This window comes from Neophocaena asiaeorientalis, unplaced genomic scaffold (assembly GCF_003031525.2).
Source record: "Neophocaena asiaeorientalis asiaeorientalis breed wild unplaced genomic scaffold, Neophocaena_asiaeorientalis_V1.1 scaffold91, whole genome shotgun sequence".
Lineage (NCBI taxonomy): Eukaryota > Metazoa > Chordata > Mammalia > Artiodactyla > Phocoenidae > Neophocaena > Neophocaena asiaeorientalis.
Window position 1 is genome coordinate 13,764,264 of NW_020173198.1, and position 21,296 is coordinate 13,785,559.

Below are 21,296 nucleotides of genomic sequence, written 5' to 3' on the forward strand. Positions count from 1 at the left end.
ATTATTAGAGATCATTCGGTTTTGGCTTGTTTCATGATTTTACATGTTGGAACGGCTCAGGTGTGAGGATATAGGGAACAAGTGAGGGCATCCGCTAGTGCTATGCCATGTTGAGCAGCTGTTTAAACTGTTAGAAATTTTGATTGGGAATAAACCTTCTTTATTTTTTATTTATTTATTTTTTTGGCCATGTCACTGCATGTGGGATCTTAGTTCCCTGACCAGGGATGGAACCCGTGCCCCCTGCAGTGGAAGAGCAGAGTCATAACCACTGGACCGCCAGGGAAATCCCATGTGAATAAACCTTCTTTAGAGCAGGTTTTATTCAGTGCTTTTTGCTTCTGTGTGTGTGTGTGTCCTTTGTTTATTTTTCACCTTTTCTGGAATTGTACTGCATGAAAAGATAACAATTAAAACATATCACAGCGAGTTAGGGAAATATTATAGAGAACAGATTTTAGCCTTGGTTTTTTTGCTGGGGAGGAAAGTTAAAATAGCGTTGTCTTTCTGATTGGAGAGAAAGGAAGGAAGAAGAGACTTGATAAACTTTGGGGGTGAGTTAGCAGTATTAGAATGAAATTTTTTGAGATCTGAATCTCTGGTTTTGCTCAGATATAGGTATAGCAATTAGTGAACAGACATTTGCCTGCCTACAGAAGGCAGGATGCTGTGCTAGGCGCTTGAAGTGGTACCACCAAAATGGAGAACTGTTTCTCAAGGAGTCTAAAAAGGGATCAGATACCCAGTTTACTCTAATGGAAGACACTTCTTGGTAAGAGGGCCAGGTACAGGGTGTAGAGGGCTTTCAAAGCTGAGAAGAATTGTTCACAGGTACCCTTGTATAAATTCAGTCGTGAAATCTTAAAACCAAAGATCTGTTTTCTACTAAGTGTTCTTTGTGAATACCATAAGATTGGGGGTGGGTTTTTTGAGCTATAATTAACATATAAAATTCATCCTTTAAGTTTGTTAGAAATTTGCTAAAGTAGAGCATCAGTCATCTTTACACTACTTGTAAGTAGAGGCTTGTTTATTTCATATCAAACAGCAGTGAGTTACTGTGATTCTGGCTGTCTATTGGGCATGTTAATTTAGAATTTCATCACTCTATTCACAGTTCTTAGAAATGTTGGGGAAGCAAGAATTTGGCTACTAGTTGAAGGTCCTTGATCTTTCTGCCGTCCTCAGACTCCTTTTTTAGCTGTCAGTTGCTGATTCATACCAAAGCTTCTTAAAAGGTGTGTCCTTGTTTTCAGTAGATTTTAACAAAGCGTGGCTGGACTACAGATGTGTAGTTGGTTTTTTCCATAAATGACTTTGTTCTAAGGAAACCTAGTCGTTACAGTACTCTAAGTTAAACCAGTGCCCATTATACTCTACTTCCTAGGTGAGAGAAACACTTAGCAAGGATTTTTTGAGCATCTTTCACTAGCCTAGCTTGAGAGTGGTCACACCAAATTCCAGACCACATTCTGAAAAAGTAATTGTATGTCACTTCACTTGAAACAAAAAAAGCATACCTTAGCAAACTGCTATGTATAAAATAAATAAACTACAAGGATATATTGTACAGCACAGGGAATATAGCCAGTACTTTATAACAACTATAAATGGAGTATAACCTTTAAAAATTGTGAATCACTGTGTTGTACACCTGAAACTTATGTAATATTGTGTATCAACTCTACCTCAATTTAAAAAAAAGTGCGTACCTTAGGATGTCACTGGGGAAATTTCCAGTTGACTAGTTCTATAGAACTCCAGTGGGTTACTGTACTGCTGAGTAGTCTGTGTCCATCTTCTTTGCAGAGTTTGGTTGCACATGGGTGTTTTTCTGTTTTCTTTGTACTTTTTTGTGGTATCTGAAATTAAATATCTCATTGTTTTTGCAGTAGATAGGATATAAATCATAAATAAGACTATCTTTTAGGTTTGTTTTAAAAGAGGGGAATTTTAGTTACTCTGCAGAAAAGCCTAATCAGGTTGATATGTGGCATTGCCTTAGTGACTGAGTAAATAGGTTCTTAGAAAATAGGTTCTTAGAATGTTAGGGCTAGAAATGACCTGGCAGTAATACAGCCTCATTTTCAGATGAAGAAACTGAACCCTACAGAAGCTGAGTGAATGCCTAAGGTCACTCACAGATTTAAGGACACAGTTGAGTCTAGAATCCAAATTTGCCAGCGCTAATTTAGTGCTCTCACTGCCACACCATGCTGTTTAATAATGGGGAAAAAGGGCATGCCTAGAGCTAATTACTACAACCTGCATGGATTTTCTGAGAGAGTGGCCCTGGAATTTGCTTTTCTTTATTTCATTCTTAAAATTTTTTGTAAAAAAAAAGTTTTTGTAATTATTATGGGGCTTTGAAATGCTTGTAATAATATTTTTTTCTTTTTTTTGCGGTACGCCGGCCTCTCACTGTTGTGGCCTCTCCCCTTGTGGAGCGCAGGCTCAGCGGCCATGGTTCACGGGCCCAGCCGCTCTGCGGCATGTGGGATCTTCCTGGACCGGGGCACGAACCCGTGTCCTCTGCATCGGCAGGCGGACTCTCAACCACTGCGCCACCAGGGAAGCCCTCGTAATAATAAATTTATTGAGCAGTTACCATGTGGTTAATATGCCCTTATCTTCACAACAACCTCTTGAGGTATAGGTACTGTTGACCCATGTTTACAGATTAGAAAATTAAGGTTCAGAGAAGCTAAATAAACAGGTGAGGTGACATCCATGAATAAATGGAGGAGTTAGGATTAGAATCTAGGTCTGATTTCAAAGCTTATTCCTAGTAATAGTAACTCCACTAGTTTCCTTGTGATTGGATATTAAAAGACCTTTTTGGCTGAGACACTTTTTCAGAAACTGGGCCTATGAGTTTGTGCACTATGGCACCGTCTCTATGTTCTTTCTCAGTAGTAGCTGGGTGACATTGTCATAAGTAGGCAATGCTCTAATTTAAAGTAATAGTTTGAAATTACTTCTTCATACATTTTAGGAAATCATGTAGAATACTTTAAACAGCTCTGTTCACCACTGTCTGTAACATTGTGTGTTTTTATTTTTAGAGTGTTAGGTAGTTAAGGCAAAACCAGGGACACTTGTATGTGTTCTGTGGGCTTTTCTTTCTGATGTCTGCCTTTACTATTTAACAGTGTTGTCTGTGGGAGAAAAATGCCTCAACGTGCAGTTTTGGTAAGACTATATGGTCACCTGTGTGCTAGAGAATTTTAGTTTTTTATTCAAGCTGTACTTTAACATCTCTTGGATATTGTTTCTCTAGCTCCTTTCTTAGAAAATTGGCACATATAAAATTGTTTTTACTCTACTGAACCCTAACGGAAACTGCTTGAATTAATTCAGTAAAAATTAACTGTATATTTATTCTATGCAGTATGCTGTGCCAACCTGTGGAGATTACAAGAGTAGAGACAAAAAAGCCTCCATATTCCAGAAAACCAGTCATTCTGGCAGTCCATAATCTCCTAGGGAACAAGAACTAAGCTATGTGTGTAGGTGGATCTATAATTGAAAGAAGGGTCATATCCTAGAGGAGTTCAGAAGAGAGCTCATTAGCCCTTCGGGGTGGTGGGGTGGACCGGGAATGGGATAGAAGTGGAAAACCAGATAAGGCAAGTTCCTACCGCAATTGAGGAGACTACTCCTTCAGAGGAACTAGAACTGTGTACATGTGGCTATTTAATTTTAAAATTAAATAAAATCTAAAATTCAGTTTCTCGGTCACAGTAGCTACCTTGCAAGTGCTTTAATAGCCACATGTGGCTAGTGACTATCATCACAGCACAGATATAGCACATTTCCACCATTGTAGAAACTCGTATTGGACAGAATTGTCACACTGTTTCTCACTTCCATGCAGTGTAGGACACTTGTGACTTCTGTGACAACGCTGAAGTTTTTATTTTTTTTCTTTAATGAACACACCATTTAGCTAACAGGCGTAAGATATTTTAGTTAGAATGGCTATTTTAAATATCTGTATTCAGTGTGTAAAGAGGATTAGAGATTGGTTTTATATCTAAAGCAGTGCAGATTTAAATTGCTTATTTATGAAATATATGGATTAAGCACTTTTCAAGAATTGGCCATACGTTTGGGGCTTCCCTGGTGGCGCAGTGGTTGAGAGTCTGCCTGCCGATGCAGGGGACACAGGTTCGTGCCCCGGTCCGGGAAGATCCCACATGCTGCTGAGCGGCTAGGCCCGTGAGCCATGGCCGCTGAGCCTGCGCGTCCGGAGCCTGATCTCCGCAATGGGAGAGGCCACAACAGTGAGAGGCCCACGTACTGCAAAAAAAAAAAAAAAAAAAAAAAAAAGAGAATTGGCCATACGTTTGTGGTTTGTGTTTAAAACATGTAGCCGGAATTAAAACATGGTTTTCATTACCTGACACATGTATGTTCTTGACTAACCTGTGCTGTACTGTGAACTGGCAAAATAGGAGTCTCCATGTTGAAGTCCTTTGATCCATGATCAAATCTTTAAAAACTTTTTTATATTCTTTTAAAAAAAATCAAGCTGAAATCCGTATAACATAAAATTAACCATTTTAAAGTGAACAATTCAGTACATTCAGTGTTGTAAAAACCATCACCTCTGTCTAGTTTTTTCTCTAATATATATATTTATTTTATTTATTTTTGGCTGCGTTGGGTCTTTGTTGCTTCGTGCAGGCTTTCTCTAGTTGCGGCGAGCGGGGGCTACTCTTTGTTGCAGTGTGTGGGCTTCTCATTGCGGTGGCTTCTCTTGCTGTGGAGCATGGGCTCTAGGCCCATGGGCTTCAGTAGTTGTGGCACATGGGCTCAGTAGTTGTGGCTCACGGGCTCTAGAGCGCAGGCTCCATAATTTTGGCGCACGGGCTTAGTTGCTCCGCGGCATGTGGGATCTTCCTGGACCAGGGCTCGAACCTGTGTCCCCTGCGTTGGCAGGCGGATTCTTAACCACTGCGCCACCACGGAAGTCCCCACCTCTATCTAGTTTAAAAATATTTTCATCACCCCAAAAGGAAACCTGTACCCATTAAGCAGTTACTTCCCATTCCCCTTTCCTTCCAGCTTCTGGCAACCACCAATCTGCTTTCTGCCTCTCTGGATTTACCTATTCTGAATATTTCTTGTAAGTGGAATGGTATAACATGTGACCTTTTGTGACTGGCTTATTTCACCATGATCAAATTTAACTAGCCATTTTAAGACCCAGATTATCATCTGTGTTAAACCACAGTCAGTACTGTTGCCTGACTGTTTTTTGGTAAAATCTTTTCTTGTTTTAAAAATTGGTAATAATTTTACCACAGTTACTTCTCTTTTTTTTTTTTTTTTTTTTTTTGGGTTTGGGGGCCTCCCCCTTTTTTGGCCTCTCCCATTGCGGAGCACAGGCTCCGGACGCGCAGGCTCAGCGGCCGTGGCTCACGGGCCTAGTTGCTCCGCGGCACGTGGGATCTTCCCGAACCGGGGCACGAACCCGTGTCCCCTGCATCGGCAGGCAGACTCTCAACCACTGCGCCACCAGGGAAGCCCAGTTACTTCTCTTTTTAACTTAGGGTGTGGCAGTTTTATTCACTCATACACTCTGATAACTTTCCTACTTAATTAGAATTATTCCTTTGAACACTTGATAAGGTTATGTTTCTGAACATGGAGATACCATTGGAAAATATGAAACCATAATTTCATTCCTTGGGAGGTTTACTTCTCTTTCACTAACAGATATGAACCATGCAGGACTTGAGAAATCAAGCACTAATAGTCACCTGTTTGCTAACCATAAACAAATGACTTTGGGCCTAGTAGAATTCTAAGTCCAGGATCAATAGTAGCCAGTAAATCTGGATGTGATATGCATTTTGAGTAAGACCAGAGTAGAATGAACAAGAAGGGGTTGTGTGTGTGTGTGTGTGTGTGTGTGTGTGTGTAGACTGGGTACAACTATACTGAGAAGCTTAAATTTAGGGAACATCTTATTATTATATCTGTGATTTTTCTGGTTCATTATTCCAAAAACATCCATCACTTTGCAGATGTCTCTAGCATTGCCATTAAGTTTATAATGTTATCCGTGGTCTGAATGCATGGAAAGCTTTTTTCCACTATGGGAAAACTATGGTCAACTTCTTATTTGGGGCCCCTTTAATAATATCATGAGGTGTATATTAAGCATTTAATTGCTTTTGGTACTTGACTCTGTAAGCTTTATAAACTTAAACATACTATAAAAGTTAAGATATTTTGAAAAACCATGAACAGATTTTGCATTATGCATCCATGGGGGTGATTTCATGACTGATGTCACTGTCATGAGAAGTTCCTTACAGCCTAATGCACGTATTGTATACTTGTAAATTTAAGAGTTGGTTCTAGAACTAGGTGATCAGGTGTATGTACTACTTCATTGCTCACTTGCAGTTTGGGTCATCTTAATAAGTGACAGGAGAGTCCACCATACCAATTATCTCACTCTTTTCCTGCCTTAAAATATTTGTACATCATCACTTACTCTGTTTACTTTTTCTTTCTTTTTTTTTTTTTGCGGTACGCGGGCCTCTCACTGTTGTGGCCTCTCCCTTTGCGGAGCACAGGCTCCGGACGCACTGGCTCAGGGGCCATGGCTCACGGGCCCAGCCGCTCTGTGGCATGTGGGATCTTCCCGGACCGGGGCACGAACCCATGTCCCGAACCCGTGTCCCCTGCGTCAGCAGGCGGACTCTCAACCACTGCACCACCAGGGAAGCCCTCGGTTTACTTTTTCTGAGTGATTTTCAACAGGGGCTGTCTGAGGAAGGGCAAGATGGCACTTACATAACTTGGAAAAGCCCAGTTGAGTCTGATACGTTAGATAGTAGTTATCTATTTCATAGGGTCTTCAGGGGAATTAAATGAGATAGCAGTTAGCACATAAGGGCTCAATAAAAATTAACTGGAGTTAGGGTAATTTGCCACCAACTTCACCCCCATCTCCAGCACTGTATGGATTGGTGAGTGCTTCTTATCCTTGTCTAGCCCATAATAGACACTCAGTACATGTTAGCTGATAGAATTGAATTGATAGTCATGTTTGGAGGTGGAGACTCATATTTGTTGAATATCTACTAGGTGCCACAAGTTATTTAATTGATACTGTACAAATGTATTCTCTCATTTAATCTTGTCTGGCAGATGGCATGCCATTTCCATGATTCCAGTGAAATAATTGTATCTCATAATTTATAAATGACAAGCCAGGATTTAAAGCCAGGAGTCAGCTCAGTTCTGCCCTCTTGCTACTACCCTGTGCCACCTCCTCCATCCCTAGGGTGGTATGTGAACTTGATTCATTTATAGCACTGCCTGGCTTTCTCTGAAAATTGAGTAGTTTTTCCTTATCTTACCTATAAACTTTTTAAATAGGAAAACAAAATAAGTATATTACATCTGAAGTACAATTCCTGTTACCTTCCAAACTGAGTTCAAAGGATTTTTCCCCCCAGTTTCTGTTAAAATACCCTGCTTAACCACATAAGTTGGGGTCATCTTAGACTTTTCATACTTCCTTTCTTCCTACTCCTGTCAGGCATTGCTCCCATTGTCTTTGCACTTAATACCTCCTCTAATTGTACTGCTTATTTGTCCTGATGGCATACTTTTTATAAGTAGTGTTTTTGGTCTTTCTGCCTTGTAGTCTTTACCTCTCTGGTTCATCTATGCACTACCATAGAATGATCCTCCTAAGTAACACTTGGCTGGTATGTCACTTCTTTCCTCAAAAAATTGGTTGCCCTTTACCTTTCAGGGATAGGAATTACATTTTCTTTTTTTCTTCTTTTTTGGCCATGCCGTGCTGGCTTGCAAAATCCCAGTTCCCTGACCAGGGATTGAACCCAGGGCCATGGCAGTGAAAACCTGGAATCCTAACTACTAGACCACCAGGGAACTCCCAGGAGTTACTTTCTTCAGCACTTCATGTTATTGAAGATTGGGCCCAAAATTTTGTTGACTTATGGGTGTTAATACTTTCTGGGCAATGATTTTATTTTTTTCACACAAATCAACAATGTATTTCAGTTATTTTAGATCTAATAAAATTGCAGCTGTAGAATTCCAGATTCTATTCCATAATACAATAATATTAGTGTTGATTTTATTTTTAAGAATTTTTAATTTTTTTTGTTAGTTTCTGCTTTATAACAAAGTGAATCAGCTGTACGTATACATATATCCCCATATCTCCTCCCTCTTGCATCTCCCTCCCACCCTCCCTATCCCACCCCTCTAGGTGGTCACAAAGCACCGAGCTGATCTCCCTGTGCTATGCGGCTGCTTCCCACTAGCTATCAGTTTTACATTTGGTAGAGTATATATGTCCATGCCACTCTCTCACTTCGTCCCAGGTTACCCTTCCCCCTCCCTGTATCCTCTGAGCAAAGATTTTAAATGTGAGTTTTGCAGGTTATTCTTTATTGGTGTGCAGGATTCATGTGACTTCAAATTCTTTGATGTCTTTGTGCATCTTGTGTACTTTTTTTTTTTGCGGTACGCAGGCCTCTCACTGTTGTGGCCTCTCCCTTTGCGGAGCACAGGCTCCGGACGCGCAGGCTCAGCGGCCATGGCTCACGGGCCCAGCCGCTCCGTGGCATGTGGGATCTTCCCGGACCGGGGCATGAACCCGCGTCCCCCGCATCGGCAGGTGGACTCTCAACCACTGCGCCACCAGAGAAGCCCTTGTGTATTCTTTAAAGCAAGAGTACTTAGATATTGGAGTATCATTTAGGTTTATCAGATATAAAAAATAAACTTATGTATTGGGGTATTAGAGTATATTTCACATACATCTCTTCCAGTGATGTCATAAGATTTGCAGTATGACACTTGAGGAAACTGGATTGTTGCTTGACCTTAGAATTCTAATATATGACAAAACTGGCATAATTGTAGTCACTTTTTATGAGATGATGTAAGGGCCTATATGCATTTCAGAGACTATATGAATGTCCTTTTAATTTTATTGGTATTGAATAGAATTTATTCAAGGATCTTGATAATACATATGATTATAGAATCTTAAGGACTGATCATTGCCTTCTTGGGCTAGAGCTACCAAGGGAGAATCTAGAGAAGTAATGTGTATTTGTTGAGCAGAATCTTACTTATTTGATCTGTGCTGGGCTGCAGATTACTTTTATAATATCTGTAAAGGAAAAGTTTATGAAGCAGATTCAGAGAATAAACATGGTTTTGTGAATACATTTTAGTTACTGAAAATGTTTTAAAATTGGCTGTGATGGGTAGATTTTTTAGTAAGTTAAACAGAGGCTTCTAATTTGAAACCCTAATTAGTTGCCATTGTTCTGAATTATTGAGGGTTTTGTTTTGTTATTGAACTTCTATTTTTCCTGTATTTTAAAAGGTAAGTAAAATGGATGTATAGGTCTCAATTTTTAATAGAAGTTATTTCTATTAAACAGCACCTGTGGAACCTTCTCAAGAGGAACAGTCATTGTTGTGTGAAGGTAATTTTCTATGATGTGACTCTTTGAACATCTAACTCAGAAAACATTAAGTTGTCTGTGGTGTGTAAAGCTAGATACTATTTTGTAAATATATATTATATCTCAATTTCTTGTCTAGGTTCAAATTCAGCTGTTAGCATGGAACTTTCAGAAGCTGTTGGTAAGAAAATTTCTGACCATATTAATACAGTAATATGAAACTCTTTCACTCTCAAGATTTAAGGTACAAATGTAAGTGTTATGCTTATTATAATGCCTACATTTAAAACTGAATCTTTGCTGTTAGGATTTAGAAAACAGAACTAATTGGGCATTAATACTGCCACGATAAATTAATTAATTAATTAATTAATTTATTTATTTATTTTTTGCGGTACGCGGGCCTGTCACTGTTGCGGCCTCTCCCATTGCGGAGCACAGGCTCCGGATGCACAGGCTCAGCGGCCATGGCTCATGGGCCCAGCCGCTACTGGGGCATATGGGATCTTCCCGGACCGGGACACGAACCCGTGTCCCCTGCATTGGCAGGCGGACTCTCAACCACTGCGCCACCAGGGAAGCCCCATGATAAATTTATTGATGGCAAATATAAAAGAATTGAATGGAGGAAATGCAGAAGTCAGTTTGAATAGTTGTACTTGATCCATTTACTTTGTGAAAATTTTCTTCTTTTTTGTAATGTTCTTACCCTTAAGGGTTTCATATTCCCAAGGTGATTAATAACGTCAATATCAAAGTTCTGTTACTTGAAGAGGAAAAAGAAAAGACCTAAATCTTTTCACACTTTTTTGTATTCTGATTTGGAACTTCCCCTTTCTTCTACTGTCAGGACATCTTGACGATGGAATAACCGGGCTGTTAGGAATGTTGGATCTGCTGTTCATGTCTTGTTTGTCCTTATGAAGATGAAGCTACGTTAAAATAGTCTCTTCTAGTCTCTGAGTCAGAGCTCTGATGTCAGCAGTGAGGAGGCTAGCTTGTCCGTTTCTGTTGTGAAAGAGATTTTCTTGCTTGTGTGTCACTAGAGGTTAGGAAATGGAACTGAATATGTTAAGTTCTATTTGTTATTTGAAAGCATCTGTGTTTTAAAGTACAGATGATAAACGTTTTTTGGAATACTAAGCTAAAATGTCTTATTTCAGTAGAAAACGGGGAGACAGAAATGTCCCCAGAAGAATCATGGGAGCACAAAGAAGAAATAAGTGAAGCAGAGCCAGGGGGTGGTTCTTTGGGAGATGGAAGGCCCACAGAGGAAAGTGCCCAGGAAATGATGGAGGAGGAAGAGGAAATACCAAAACCTAAATCTGTGGTTGCACCACCAGGTGCTCCTAAGAAAGAACACGTAAATGTAGTATTCATTGGGCATGTAGGTAAGTTGTACTCATAGCAGTGATAAGAAATGACCAAAGTTATTGGGTACATCAAACATAGAACATCTTATTTAGCTACTTGGAAGTGTTTCGTGAAACTGAACTAAATTAATCTAAAATGTCCTGATTTTTTTTTTTTTTTTGGTGTTACACGGGCCTCTCACTGTTGCGGCCTCTCCCGTTGTGGAGCACAGGCTCCGGATGCAGAGGCTCAGCGGCCATGGCTCACGGGCCCAGCCGCTTCGCGGCATGTGGGATCTTCCCGGACCGGGGCATGAACCCGAGTCCCCTGCATCGGGAGGTAGACTCTCAACCACTACGCCACCAAGGGAAGCCCTAAAATGTCTTGATTTTTAACTCAATAGATTTTTATTTTATTTTTTTTGCAGTACACGGGCCTCTCACTGCTGTGGCCTCTCCCGTTACGGAGCACAGGCTCCAGACGCGCAGGCTCAGTGGCCATGGCTCACGGGCCCAGCCGTTCCGCGGCATGTGGGATCCTCCCATACTGGGGCACGAACCTGTGTACCCTGCATCGGCAGGCGGACTCTCAACCACTGCGCCACCAGGGAAGCCCTCAATAGATTTTTTTTTTTAGCTGGCAAGACATTGCCAGTGCTTTATTTTTGAAGGTTGTGATGGCATCGAAGCTGGAAGAAAATAAGCTTCAGTATATTTGTATGTAATGAGTAACTGGTCTATAGACCACTGATGATGGCTCAACATATTACGACATCTGTTAATTAATATAGAAAATGTACCTATATTTTTTGTGTAAACTTCAGTTGATTTTGCGGTATTAACTTTACTAGGTAGTTTAATTTTGTATGTGCAAAAAATGAATAATTTGGAGTAACTTCTGGATGTTGTCAGCTTGCTGGTTTAGCACACAAAACAAAACCCTATTTCATTTATTCAGATATTCTCTGCCAATCTCACTTGTCAGAGAGAAGTGAGAAGAAAATAAGGGAATTATGTGCCCCTTTTTCTTCCCTTTATCTTATCTCTGCCTTGCCCTGACGATACACCACCGTTCTACTTTTTTTTAGTAGCAAGAACTCCTTTGAAATTTGTAAAGGAACATCTATACTGGCTAAAAGTGAAAAAGCAGACTACCTAAATGTAGTTCATGGGTCTTTGGCTACTTTTGTTCTCCTTCGAGGCTCCTCTTGGGTAATTTATATTCTGTTGCTGCTGCAGAAGGTCAAGGAGCAATCTGTTAAAGTCTTTCTTTCTTTATCAGTAAAGTAGCGCTAAGTCACTGCAGAGCTGCAGGGGGTCTTAGATTCAAAGGGAGAAGGTGACTAACCAGAGCTTATGACCCAAATTCCTATCATCGCAGTTGCTTTTGCAAGCTGTAATTATGATGTTAAACCACTTTAGTTGTATTCCTATATAGTGATGGTGTTTTGTTTTGTTTTTATTACACCTGTGGTTTGCCTATTGTTGATGATGTTACTTTTTAGATGCTGGCAAGTCAACCATTGGAGGACAAATAATGTAAGTATATTTTTTGTTAAATATCTTAAGACTCTCATGGAACATTAAATGTATTTCTAATAGCTGTCTTTTAGATTTGTGTATAAAAATATAGAACCCTAGATTATAAGAAATCTTAGTCTGCTTTAAATATGATTTTCTTGGGAATAATGAATCTGGGGAACTGGTTTTTCCTCATTCATCAACTCCTTGAATATATGTGGATTTAATCAGACAGTCTGGCTAACATGCTGAATAGTTTTTTTTTTATCACACATATAGAAGGTATCTAGGTATGAAAATGCCATGGTTGACTTTTAGTGATGTGTTCTAGAATTGAAAAATAATTAAAATGTCTTTTTAATCTCTCCTAAATTAGACTCATTTCTTTAAACTGTGTCATCAGTGGATCCAGAGGGCATATCTTCATTGTCTTGCCTTGTTAAGTAATCTTAATCAGTAATCTTGCCAATTACTTTTGAAAATTTCCACAACAGACCCTAAAGCAGGCCGTTACACAGGAATCCTTATTACCTAAGGCTCTGTGGAAGGAAGTGACAGGCCCAGTTGATGTTGTGTTTTAGGAGAGTGTATATTTTTTGCTTATGGGCTGGAATTTTCATTGGCATTTCACCCAAGATTCTATACCAAAATGGTTAGAAGTATGCACTGTAGATGACTCTGCAGAGAACAACATATAGAGGCTAAAGCTAAGAACAGGATTTGATTTGGATTGAGTCAAGGGAAGCAGTTAGGTATTACTAAAGAATTATTTAAAAATTTATAATCTCATTTTGACTAATATTTTTAAAATATTAACTATTGAAATGTATTAGTAAGATATAATTGCTTGGACAACAGTTGGAATTATTTTCTTTTATACAGTATTTACATTTGCTTTTTTAAACTTTTATTCTGAAATAATTTTAGACTTAACAGAAAGGTTGCAAAAACAGTACAGAGTTGCTATACAACTAATTTTACCGTATCAAATAACCATAGTACAATCATCACAGCTAGGGAGTTAACACTGGCACAATACTGTTTACTAAACTACAGATCTTACTTGAATTTTACCAGTTTTTCCACCAGTGTCGTTTTTTTCTGTTCTGGAGTTCCACATTGCATTTAATTGTTACGTCTCCTTAGTCTCCTCCAACTTGTGACATTTTCTCAGTCTTGTCTTTCATGACCTTCATAATTTGAAGAGTGTTATTTGGTTATTTTATGAGATGTTCCTCAATTTGGGTTTGACTGATGTTAACAATTAGATTGAGGGTATGCATTCTGGATAAGAATGTCACAGAAGGTATGTTGTGCTCTTAACAGAGCATCCTATCAGGGCGCACAAAATAGCAGTATTCAGTATGTTTTATTTATTACTGGTGATAATAGCCATGACTACTTAGTTAAGGTGTTGTCTGCCAGAATTCTCCACTGGAAAGTTATTTTTTTCCCCATTATCTTGGGGGAAGTAATTTGAGACTGTAAATATCTTTTCCACTGAAACGTTAATTCAGCATCTACCCCAGTGGTACTTGTACTTTAAAGTAGCTTTTTGTGGAGTTCAAATTCCCCTCAAAAGAGGTTTAAAGGCTTCCTCACTTCACAACTGAATAATTTGCGAGTAACTAAATGTTGTTTCTCTTTTCTTTCAACATTTTCAGGTATTTGACTGGAATGGTTGACAAGAGGACACTTGAGAAATATGAAAGAGAAGCTAAAGAAAAAAACAGAGAAACTTGGTAAACTTTTATGACACTATAAATTACTTTTAAGGAAACTCTGCCTACTTAATGCTTTTGTAGTCTAAGATGTAAGTTCATGAGGTCTAAAATGGTGTCATAACAAAGGAAAAGTTTCCCTTCCCCTCATACTACCTAGTAGATCAGTTCCTGATGACTTCATAACTTTACCCAGAGAAAATCTGGAAATATCTAAACATCCAGGATAATAATAGGAGGCTTGTGGGATAAATTATAAAATATCTATTTAATTAAGTCATTACCTGGCCACTAAAATTTCATTTATAGAATTTATAGGAACCAGTAATAGAACTGATGTTACAGTGGAATTTGGGGAGAAAGCAGGTAACATAATAGTACTTTAGGGTATGATCATTATGTGAATAATGAAAAAAGAATAGACGGAATTATTGACAGTGGTTGCCTTTGCATGGTGAGAGAAAGGGTCAGCTTTTTTTTTCTTCTTTCTAACCTTATTTAAGTTAACAAGCTTTATCTAAATAGGACATTGATGGTCTTTTTTTTTTATTGTATTTCTGTGTTAAGGGAAAAAATCCTAATCAGTATAACACTAAAAAATGGATTACTTACTAGGAAGTACAGATGATGTCATCTAAATTAACACCTACTGTTAGAGATGGTTTAAATTTATATAAGTAATTCTTATATAGCGAAGAAATATCAAAATAATTTTTAGCAAGTAACCATTGCTCCCAAATGGTGGATTAGTGGCCTTTACTTTTGAAAGATACCCTTAGACAGCCTTATTTGTATTATACTTTGTGCTAGATGATTTTTTAAATGAAATATAAAGGAACTTATTACTTAACTCATGGTGATATTGGCATTGGTACTAAATAATCTTTCTTTGTTGTCAGCTTGTTCTCATATATAATGTTTGCTTACAGAATATATAATTGACACTGGATATATATATAAAAGCACTGAGTGTTTGAGTCACAAGGATACAAGTTTTAGTCATTTAATTTTTATTTCTACCCAGTCTTCTTCATGATTTAAATGTTGGTAGAAGAATGTTTTTAAAACTTTCATGTACTTACCAGTATTATTCTTATTTTAAAATTATTTCAGGTACTTATCTTGGGCCTTAGACACAAATCAGGAAGAACGAGACAAGGGTAAAACAGTAGAAGTGGGTCGTGCCTATTTTGAAACGGAAAAGAAGCATTTTACAATTCTAGATGCCCCTGGCCACAAGAGTTTTGTCCCAAATATGATTGGTGGTGCTTCTCAAGCAGATTTGGCTGTACTGGTAAGGGAAGACATTTCCAATTCATCTGTGTATTTGTTAACAGCCCAACTTCAGATGTAAACTTTTTTTTTTTTTTGGCTGCGTTGGGCCTTCGTTGCTGCACGCAGGCTTTCTCTAGTTGCGGTGCGTGGGCTTCTCACTGCGGTGGCTTCTCTTGTTGAGGAGCACGGGCTCTAGGTACATGGGCTCAGTAGTTGTGGCTCACGGGCTCTAGAGAGCAGGCTCAGTAGTTGTGGCACACAGGCTTAGTTGCTCCATGGCATGTGGGATCTTCCCGGACCAGGGCTTGAACCTGTGTCCCCTGCATTGGCAGGCAGATTCTTAACCACTGCGCCACCAGGGAAATCCTAAAATGTAAACATTTGAATTTACCTTCTAAAAGCTAGAATTTAGGTTACAGTGAACTAGAATATATACATAGTCACAATTTTCACTTTTGTCTCTCTAATCTGCCCAATAAATCTTCATAATTTGATTTACTCATGAAAATGTTCCAGTTTTTCTCTGCCCTTTATTACCTCTTACTGTGCCAGAAATTAGTGTCCACTGACTGCCAAGCCTAATCCATTTTGTAGTCAATAAATGTACTGTGGGTACAAAAATGAATAAGAAATTATCCGTTTTAAGGTCTTCATTTTGCAATTTTTTTTTTTGGCGGGGGGTGGTCAGTGTACTAGCACTAAATCACATACATAGAATTTTAAAATATAAAGGCATACCAGATTTTGGAAAATTGGGAATCAAGAAACATTTACCAAAATCTTAAAGCATTTAGACATTGTGATGTTCAAAAGTATGTATGTTATAACTAATTTACTTATATTTTCTTGGAAGAAGCTTCTAATAAAACTGAAAGGAAAGATGTTTTATTGCTAGAAGAGTGTACCTGAATGTGTAAGAATAAACTGTTTAATTTCTTGGAATAGGTAATCTCTGCCAGGAAAGGAGAGTTCGAAACTGGATTTGAAAAAGGAGGACAGACGAGAGAACATGCAATGTTGGCAAAGACAGCAGGTGTAAAACACTTAATTGTGCTTATTAATAAGATGGATGATCCAACAGTAAATTGGAGCAATGAGAGGTAAGTTTGGATGTCTTACTGTTTTTTTTTTTTTAATAGACATGTTAGTGGAATAAAGGATGGTTTTGTTACTGTATGCTTTTTTTCCCCTGGGGTTTTTCTAAACCTTAATTTGTGTAGTGTTGAAACTAGAGTTCAGTTGCTTTACATTATAATTGAGTTATTTAAAAATATTAATAGATATGAAGAATGTAAAGAGAAACTAGTGCCGTTTTTGAAAAAAGTTGGCTTCAATCCCAAAAAGGACATTCACTTCATGCCCTGCTCAGGACTGACTGGAGCAAATCTTAAAGAGCAATCAGATTTCTGTCCTTGGTACATGTAAGTAACCTTTTTAAAAGTTTGTGTCTTAGTAAGTAATTTAAGAAAATATTGACTGTAACCTTGGCATTAAAAATACCATGACCTTTGTCTTTTAATTGGGTTGTCTTTTTGTTATTGAGTTGTTAAGGGTACTTTACTCACCTGATACAAGTCCCTTATCAGATACGCGATTTACAAGTATTTTCTCCCATTCTGTGGGCTGTCTTTTTACTTTCTTGATGGTGTCCTTTGAAGCTCAAAAGGTTTTAATTTTGATGAAGTCTAGTTTATTTTTTTTCTTAATTGTGCTTTTGGTGTCATGCCTAGGGAAGTGTTGCCTAATCCGGTCATAAAGAGTTAGCCCTGTTATTTTCATTTAAGCCTATTGAAGCTCTTAGGGGAGTGTTTCATTTTGGATTAATTTTTTGTAAGGTAAAGTCTTGATTACTTTAGCTTTATATGAGTGTTTAAATTGGGAAGTGTGAGTCTTTGAATTTTGTTATTTTTTTCCCCAAAATTATTTTGGCTGTTCTGGGTCCCTTGAATTTCCATATGAATATTAGGATCAGCTCATCAATTTCTGCCAAAAGGCAGCTGGGATTTTACTAAGGATTTCATTGAATTTGTAGATCGGTTTGCGGGGAGTATTGCGATCTTGGCAATATTAAGCCTCCCAATCCATATACTGTAGTTTTAAAGGGGAAACTATTAATATTTTATAGAATCCTGATTTCAGAGCTGGAAAACTCCATAAAAATTAAGTAATAGAGTGGAGTCATTTTATTACATGTGGGCTATTTGCCATAAAATACTTTTGTCAATTTTTTTTTTTTTTTTTTTTTTTTTTTTTTTTTTTTTTTTTACTTTTGTCAATTTTAATAAAATAAGTTTATGGGGAAGCTTTTTCATTATATTGAGCTATTTTGTTTTTAATTTTTCTGAGGAATAAGTGAAATGAACTGGATAATAAAAAGGTTGAATGAGAAGACTACATGGGTAGAATGGAAATATTGTTATAACCACTTTTTTTGGTGTAAAGTTAGAGTCATGTAATTTCTTAAAACTTTAACATTTATGTTGACTCTCTTTAATGGATATTGTTATGTTCGCAGTGGATTACCATTTATTCCATATCTGGATAATTTGCCAAACTTCAGTAGATCAGTTGATGGACCAATCAGGCTGCCAATTGTGGATAAGTACAAGGTACCCAAAATGTTCAAGAACTTGGGTTTTATGGGAAGTGATAAATTGTTTTGTTTTAAATTATGAAATAACTTTAATAATTAACAACATAACATAGATGTCTCTTTTTTAATGGTTATATATTATTCAGTGATAGACCATAATTTAATCAACAAACTTAGTTTATTTCAGCTATTTTCCAGTGAGCCAATGATCAGTTTTAGAGAGAGACTCCTATAAGTAAAACTGCTGGAAGGGTTTGTGTATTAACGTTGATGGATACTGACAAACAGCCTTCCAGAATACAATGCTAACTTACATGACCACCAGCAAGCAGTATATGAGTGCTAGGTTTCCCATAGCCTCACCAACCAACTGGATGTTAATCTTTAAAGAAATAAGCTTCACTATTTTTAACTAGGTTTTTAAGTATTGCACTATCAATATGTAATATTTTGCCCTTCTCAAACACTTCATTCTTTGATTAGCTTCATGTTAAATTTCTTGAACAAGTATTTTTCCAATTTTATAAAAGAGAGAAAAGTCTCAGATATTTTTGAGAGAACCTGAATTTGAACAAATAATTCAGATCTTCAGACATAATTCTGCCCTGTCTCCTGCAGTGTGCTTTCTTTTTAAATCCTAAGCCTCCTTTTTTTTAGTATTATAATTATACATATGCTTATGACACAGATACAGAGTATTTACCTGTGTTTGAGATTAATCCTAAGCATTCTACCACTTGAGCTAAAGATTTTCTTTTATGAGTAAGCCCTGCAAGATTTCACTTTGGGTTGTTGAACTGCTGTAGAGTAGTAATAGAAGTCTGACATTTGGTTTTTCATTTTAAATTTAAACAGGATATGGGCACTGTGGTCCTGGGAAAGCTAGAATCAGGATCTATTTGTAAAGGTCAGCAGCTTGTTATGATGCCAAACAAGGTAAGACTTAGTAATGCTCTTGCTCATTTAAATTTTCTCTTGAAAATATTAGCAAGGAGCCAGAACTTTTCAGTCTTAGGGATTTCATTAAAAGAAACAACTTTTTAAATCCAGGATTATGTTTTATTAATGTCAAGTACAAAATTTAATCAAGAATATGTGATGTTATTTATTGACAAATGGAGAAGGGACAGTATTAGCTCCATGTTAGAGTTAAAAGGTGCACCATCTGGCTTCCCTGGTGGCGCAGTGGTTGAGAGTCCGCCTGCTGATGCAGGGGACACAGGTTCGTGCCCCAGTCTGGGAAGATCCCACATGCCGCAGAGCGGCTGGGCCCGTGAGCCATGGCCGCTAAGCCTGTGCGTCCGGAGCCTGTGCTCTGCAACGGGAGAGGCCACAGCAGTGAGACGCCCGCGTACCGCAAAGGAAAAAAAAAAGGTTCATCATCATGAAAGCTTCAACTCCGTTTTTGTTTTTTTATTTATTTATTCTTGAATGCATTGGGTCTTCGTTGCTGCACACAGGGGCTACTCTTAGTTGCAGTGAGCAGGCTTCTCATTGCAGTGGCTTCTCTTGTTGTGGAGCACGGGCTCTAGGCACGTGGGCCCAGTAGTTGTGGCGCGCAGGCTCTAGAGCACATGCTCAGTAGTTGTGGCACACAGGCTTAGTTGCTCCGCGGCATGTGGGATCTTCCTTGACCAGGGCTTGAACCCGTGTCCCCTGCATTGGCAGGTGGATTCTTAACCACTGTGCCACCAGGGAAGCCCAACTCCATTATTTTACAGGAAGTAAATAGAAATCTGAAGTGATTAAGTGACTTGCTTCTGTTAACACACTGGATTAGTAAGTGAGCCAGGGATGAAAACTCAGCTTTAATCATGATATAATTAGCTTCCTTTTATTTTTTGTACATCGTTATGTTGGGTACTATAAAATAATGTGTCTAACCTATGTTCCTAATTTATTTTGGGAGAAGAGGATTTGCCTTTATCATAAATGGGTCTTTTCCTAACTCTTTCTTTCTACCTTATTGTAATTTCTTCATTATTGGAGAGGGTTTCATTAAGTAACATGCAAAAATCTCAAGCTATTCCTTTGTGTTATTTCTGACTGCTCAGTTGCTGATAATTGCACATGACGTGTTACTAAGAAACTGTTACCTGTTTTCCAGAGAACTTCTCTAACAATCTAGAGGTATTAGTTATGTAGGAAAACAGGCCTGAATCATCAGAACCTCTAAATAGAGACTTTGTTAAGATTTAACTGAGAATTTCTTTCTTTCTTTTTTTTTTCCATAAATTTTTTTATTTTTGGCTGTGTTGGGTCTTTGCTGCTGCGCACGGGCTTTCTCTAGTTGTGGCGAGCGGGGGCTACTCTTTGTTGCGGTGTGCAGGCTTCTCATATGGTGGCTTCTTTTGTTGTGGAGCATGGACTCCAGGCACATGGGCTTCAGTATTTGTGGCTCGTGGGCTCTAGAGCGCAGGCTGAATAGTTGTGGCACATGGGCTTAGTTGCTCTGCGGCATGTGGGATCTTCCTGGACCAGCGCTTGAACCTGCATTGGCAGGTGGATTCTTAACCACTGTGCCACCAGGGAGGTCCCCTGAGAATTTCTTTACCATGCTTATTCCAGGCACAGTGAATTACAAAAGGTAATTGTCAGTGTACTGTTTAGGTATAATTGGGGTTTCTTTTTTTCTTTTTTTTTTGCTGTATGCGGGCCTCTCACTGCTGTGGCCTCTCCCATTGCGGAGCACAGGCTCCGGACGCACAGGCTCAGCGGCCACGGCTCATGGGCCCAGCCACTCCATGGCATGTGGGGTCTTCCCAGACCGGGGCACGAACCCGTGTCCCCCGCATCGGCAGGTGGACTCCCAACCACTGCGCCACCAGGGAAGCCCTACTTTGGGGTTTCTTGATGCCTTGGAGATCAGAGTATCCTATCATAGAATCTTTTTTCTAAGTTTCTCTGCAACTTGAAGGTCAATGATAAATGAATGGAAATAATGGTCAGTTTGAATCCTTGCTCTATTTTGTCTGTTCAGCAGTCACAGAAGTTGAGTTTGCTTGTGGAGATGGAAGCAAGGGGCTTGGGGAAGAAGAATGGGGAGTGATTGCTTAATGTGTGTAGAGTTTTCTTTTGGGGTGATGAAGGTGTTTTGGAGCCAGATACTGGTGATGGTTGTACACCATTGTGAACGTAGATGCCACTGAATTGTACAATGTAAAATGGTTTAAAAAGGTAAATTTTATGAGTATTTTATCACAATAAAGAAAAGTACTTATTATGGGCAAGTGAACCTGGAGCTGGGCTATAGCTAAAGGTAAAGGGCCTTAATGTACTAGTTCTTGTAGAAGCTGTCACTTTATACTAATGACTAAGCAGGTCAATATAGCATATCTTACAGTTGTTAATCAAG

The 21,296-nt window shown here is 38.6% G+C and overlaps 1 protein-coding gene across 2 annotated transcripts in view; it reads left to right on the top strand.

The window, feature by feature from the left end:
* Positions 1-21,296, top strand: part of GSPT1 (G1 to S phase transition 1) — a 32,584-nt gene that overhangs the window by 4,485 nt on the left and 6,803 nt on the right. Inside the window, exons 2-11 of one of the 2 annotated variants that reach the window (XM_024744291.1) lie at positions 9,456-9,500; positions 9,619-9,660; positions 10,643-10,870; positions 12,337-12,370; positions 14,017-14,094; positions 15,187-15,367; positions 16,294-16,448; positions 16,629-16,769; positions 17,864-17,957; positions 18,797-18,877. In XM_024744291.1, coding sequence (XP_024600059.1) covers positions 9,456-9,500; positions 9,619-9,660; positions 10,643-10,870; positions 12,337-12,370; positions 14,017-14,094; positions 15,187-15,367; positions 16,294-16,448; positions 16,629-16,769; positions 17,864-17,957; positions 18,797-18,877 — 1,079 coding nt within the window. The remainder of the gene's footprint in view (positions 1-9,455; positions 9,501-9,618; positions 9,661-10,642; positions 10,871-12,336; positions 12,371-14,016; positions 14,095-15,186; positions 15,368-16,293; positions 16,449-16,628; positions 16,770-17,863; positions 17,958-18,796; positions 18,878-21,296) is intronic. The other variant, XM_024744292.1, reaches the window with a different exon arrangement.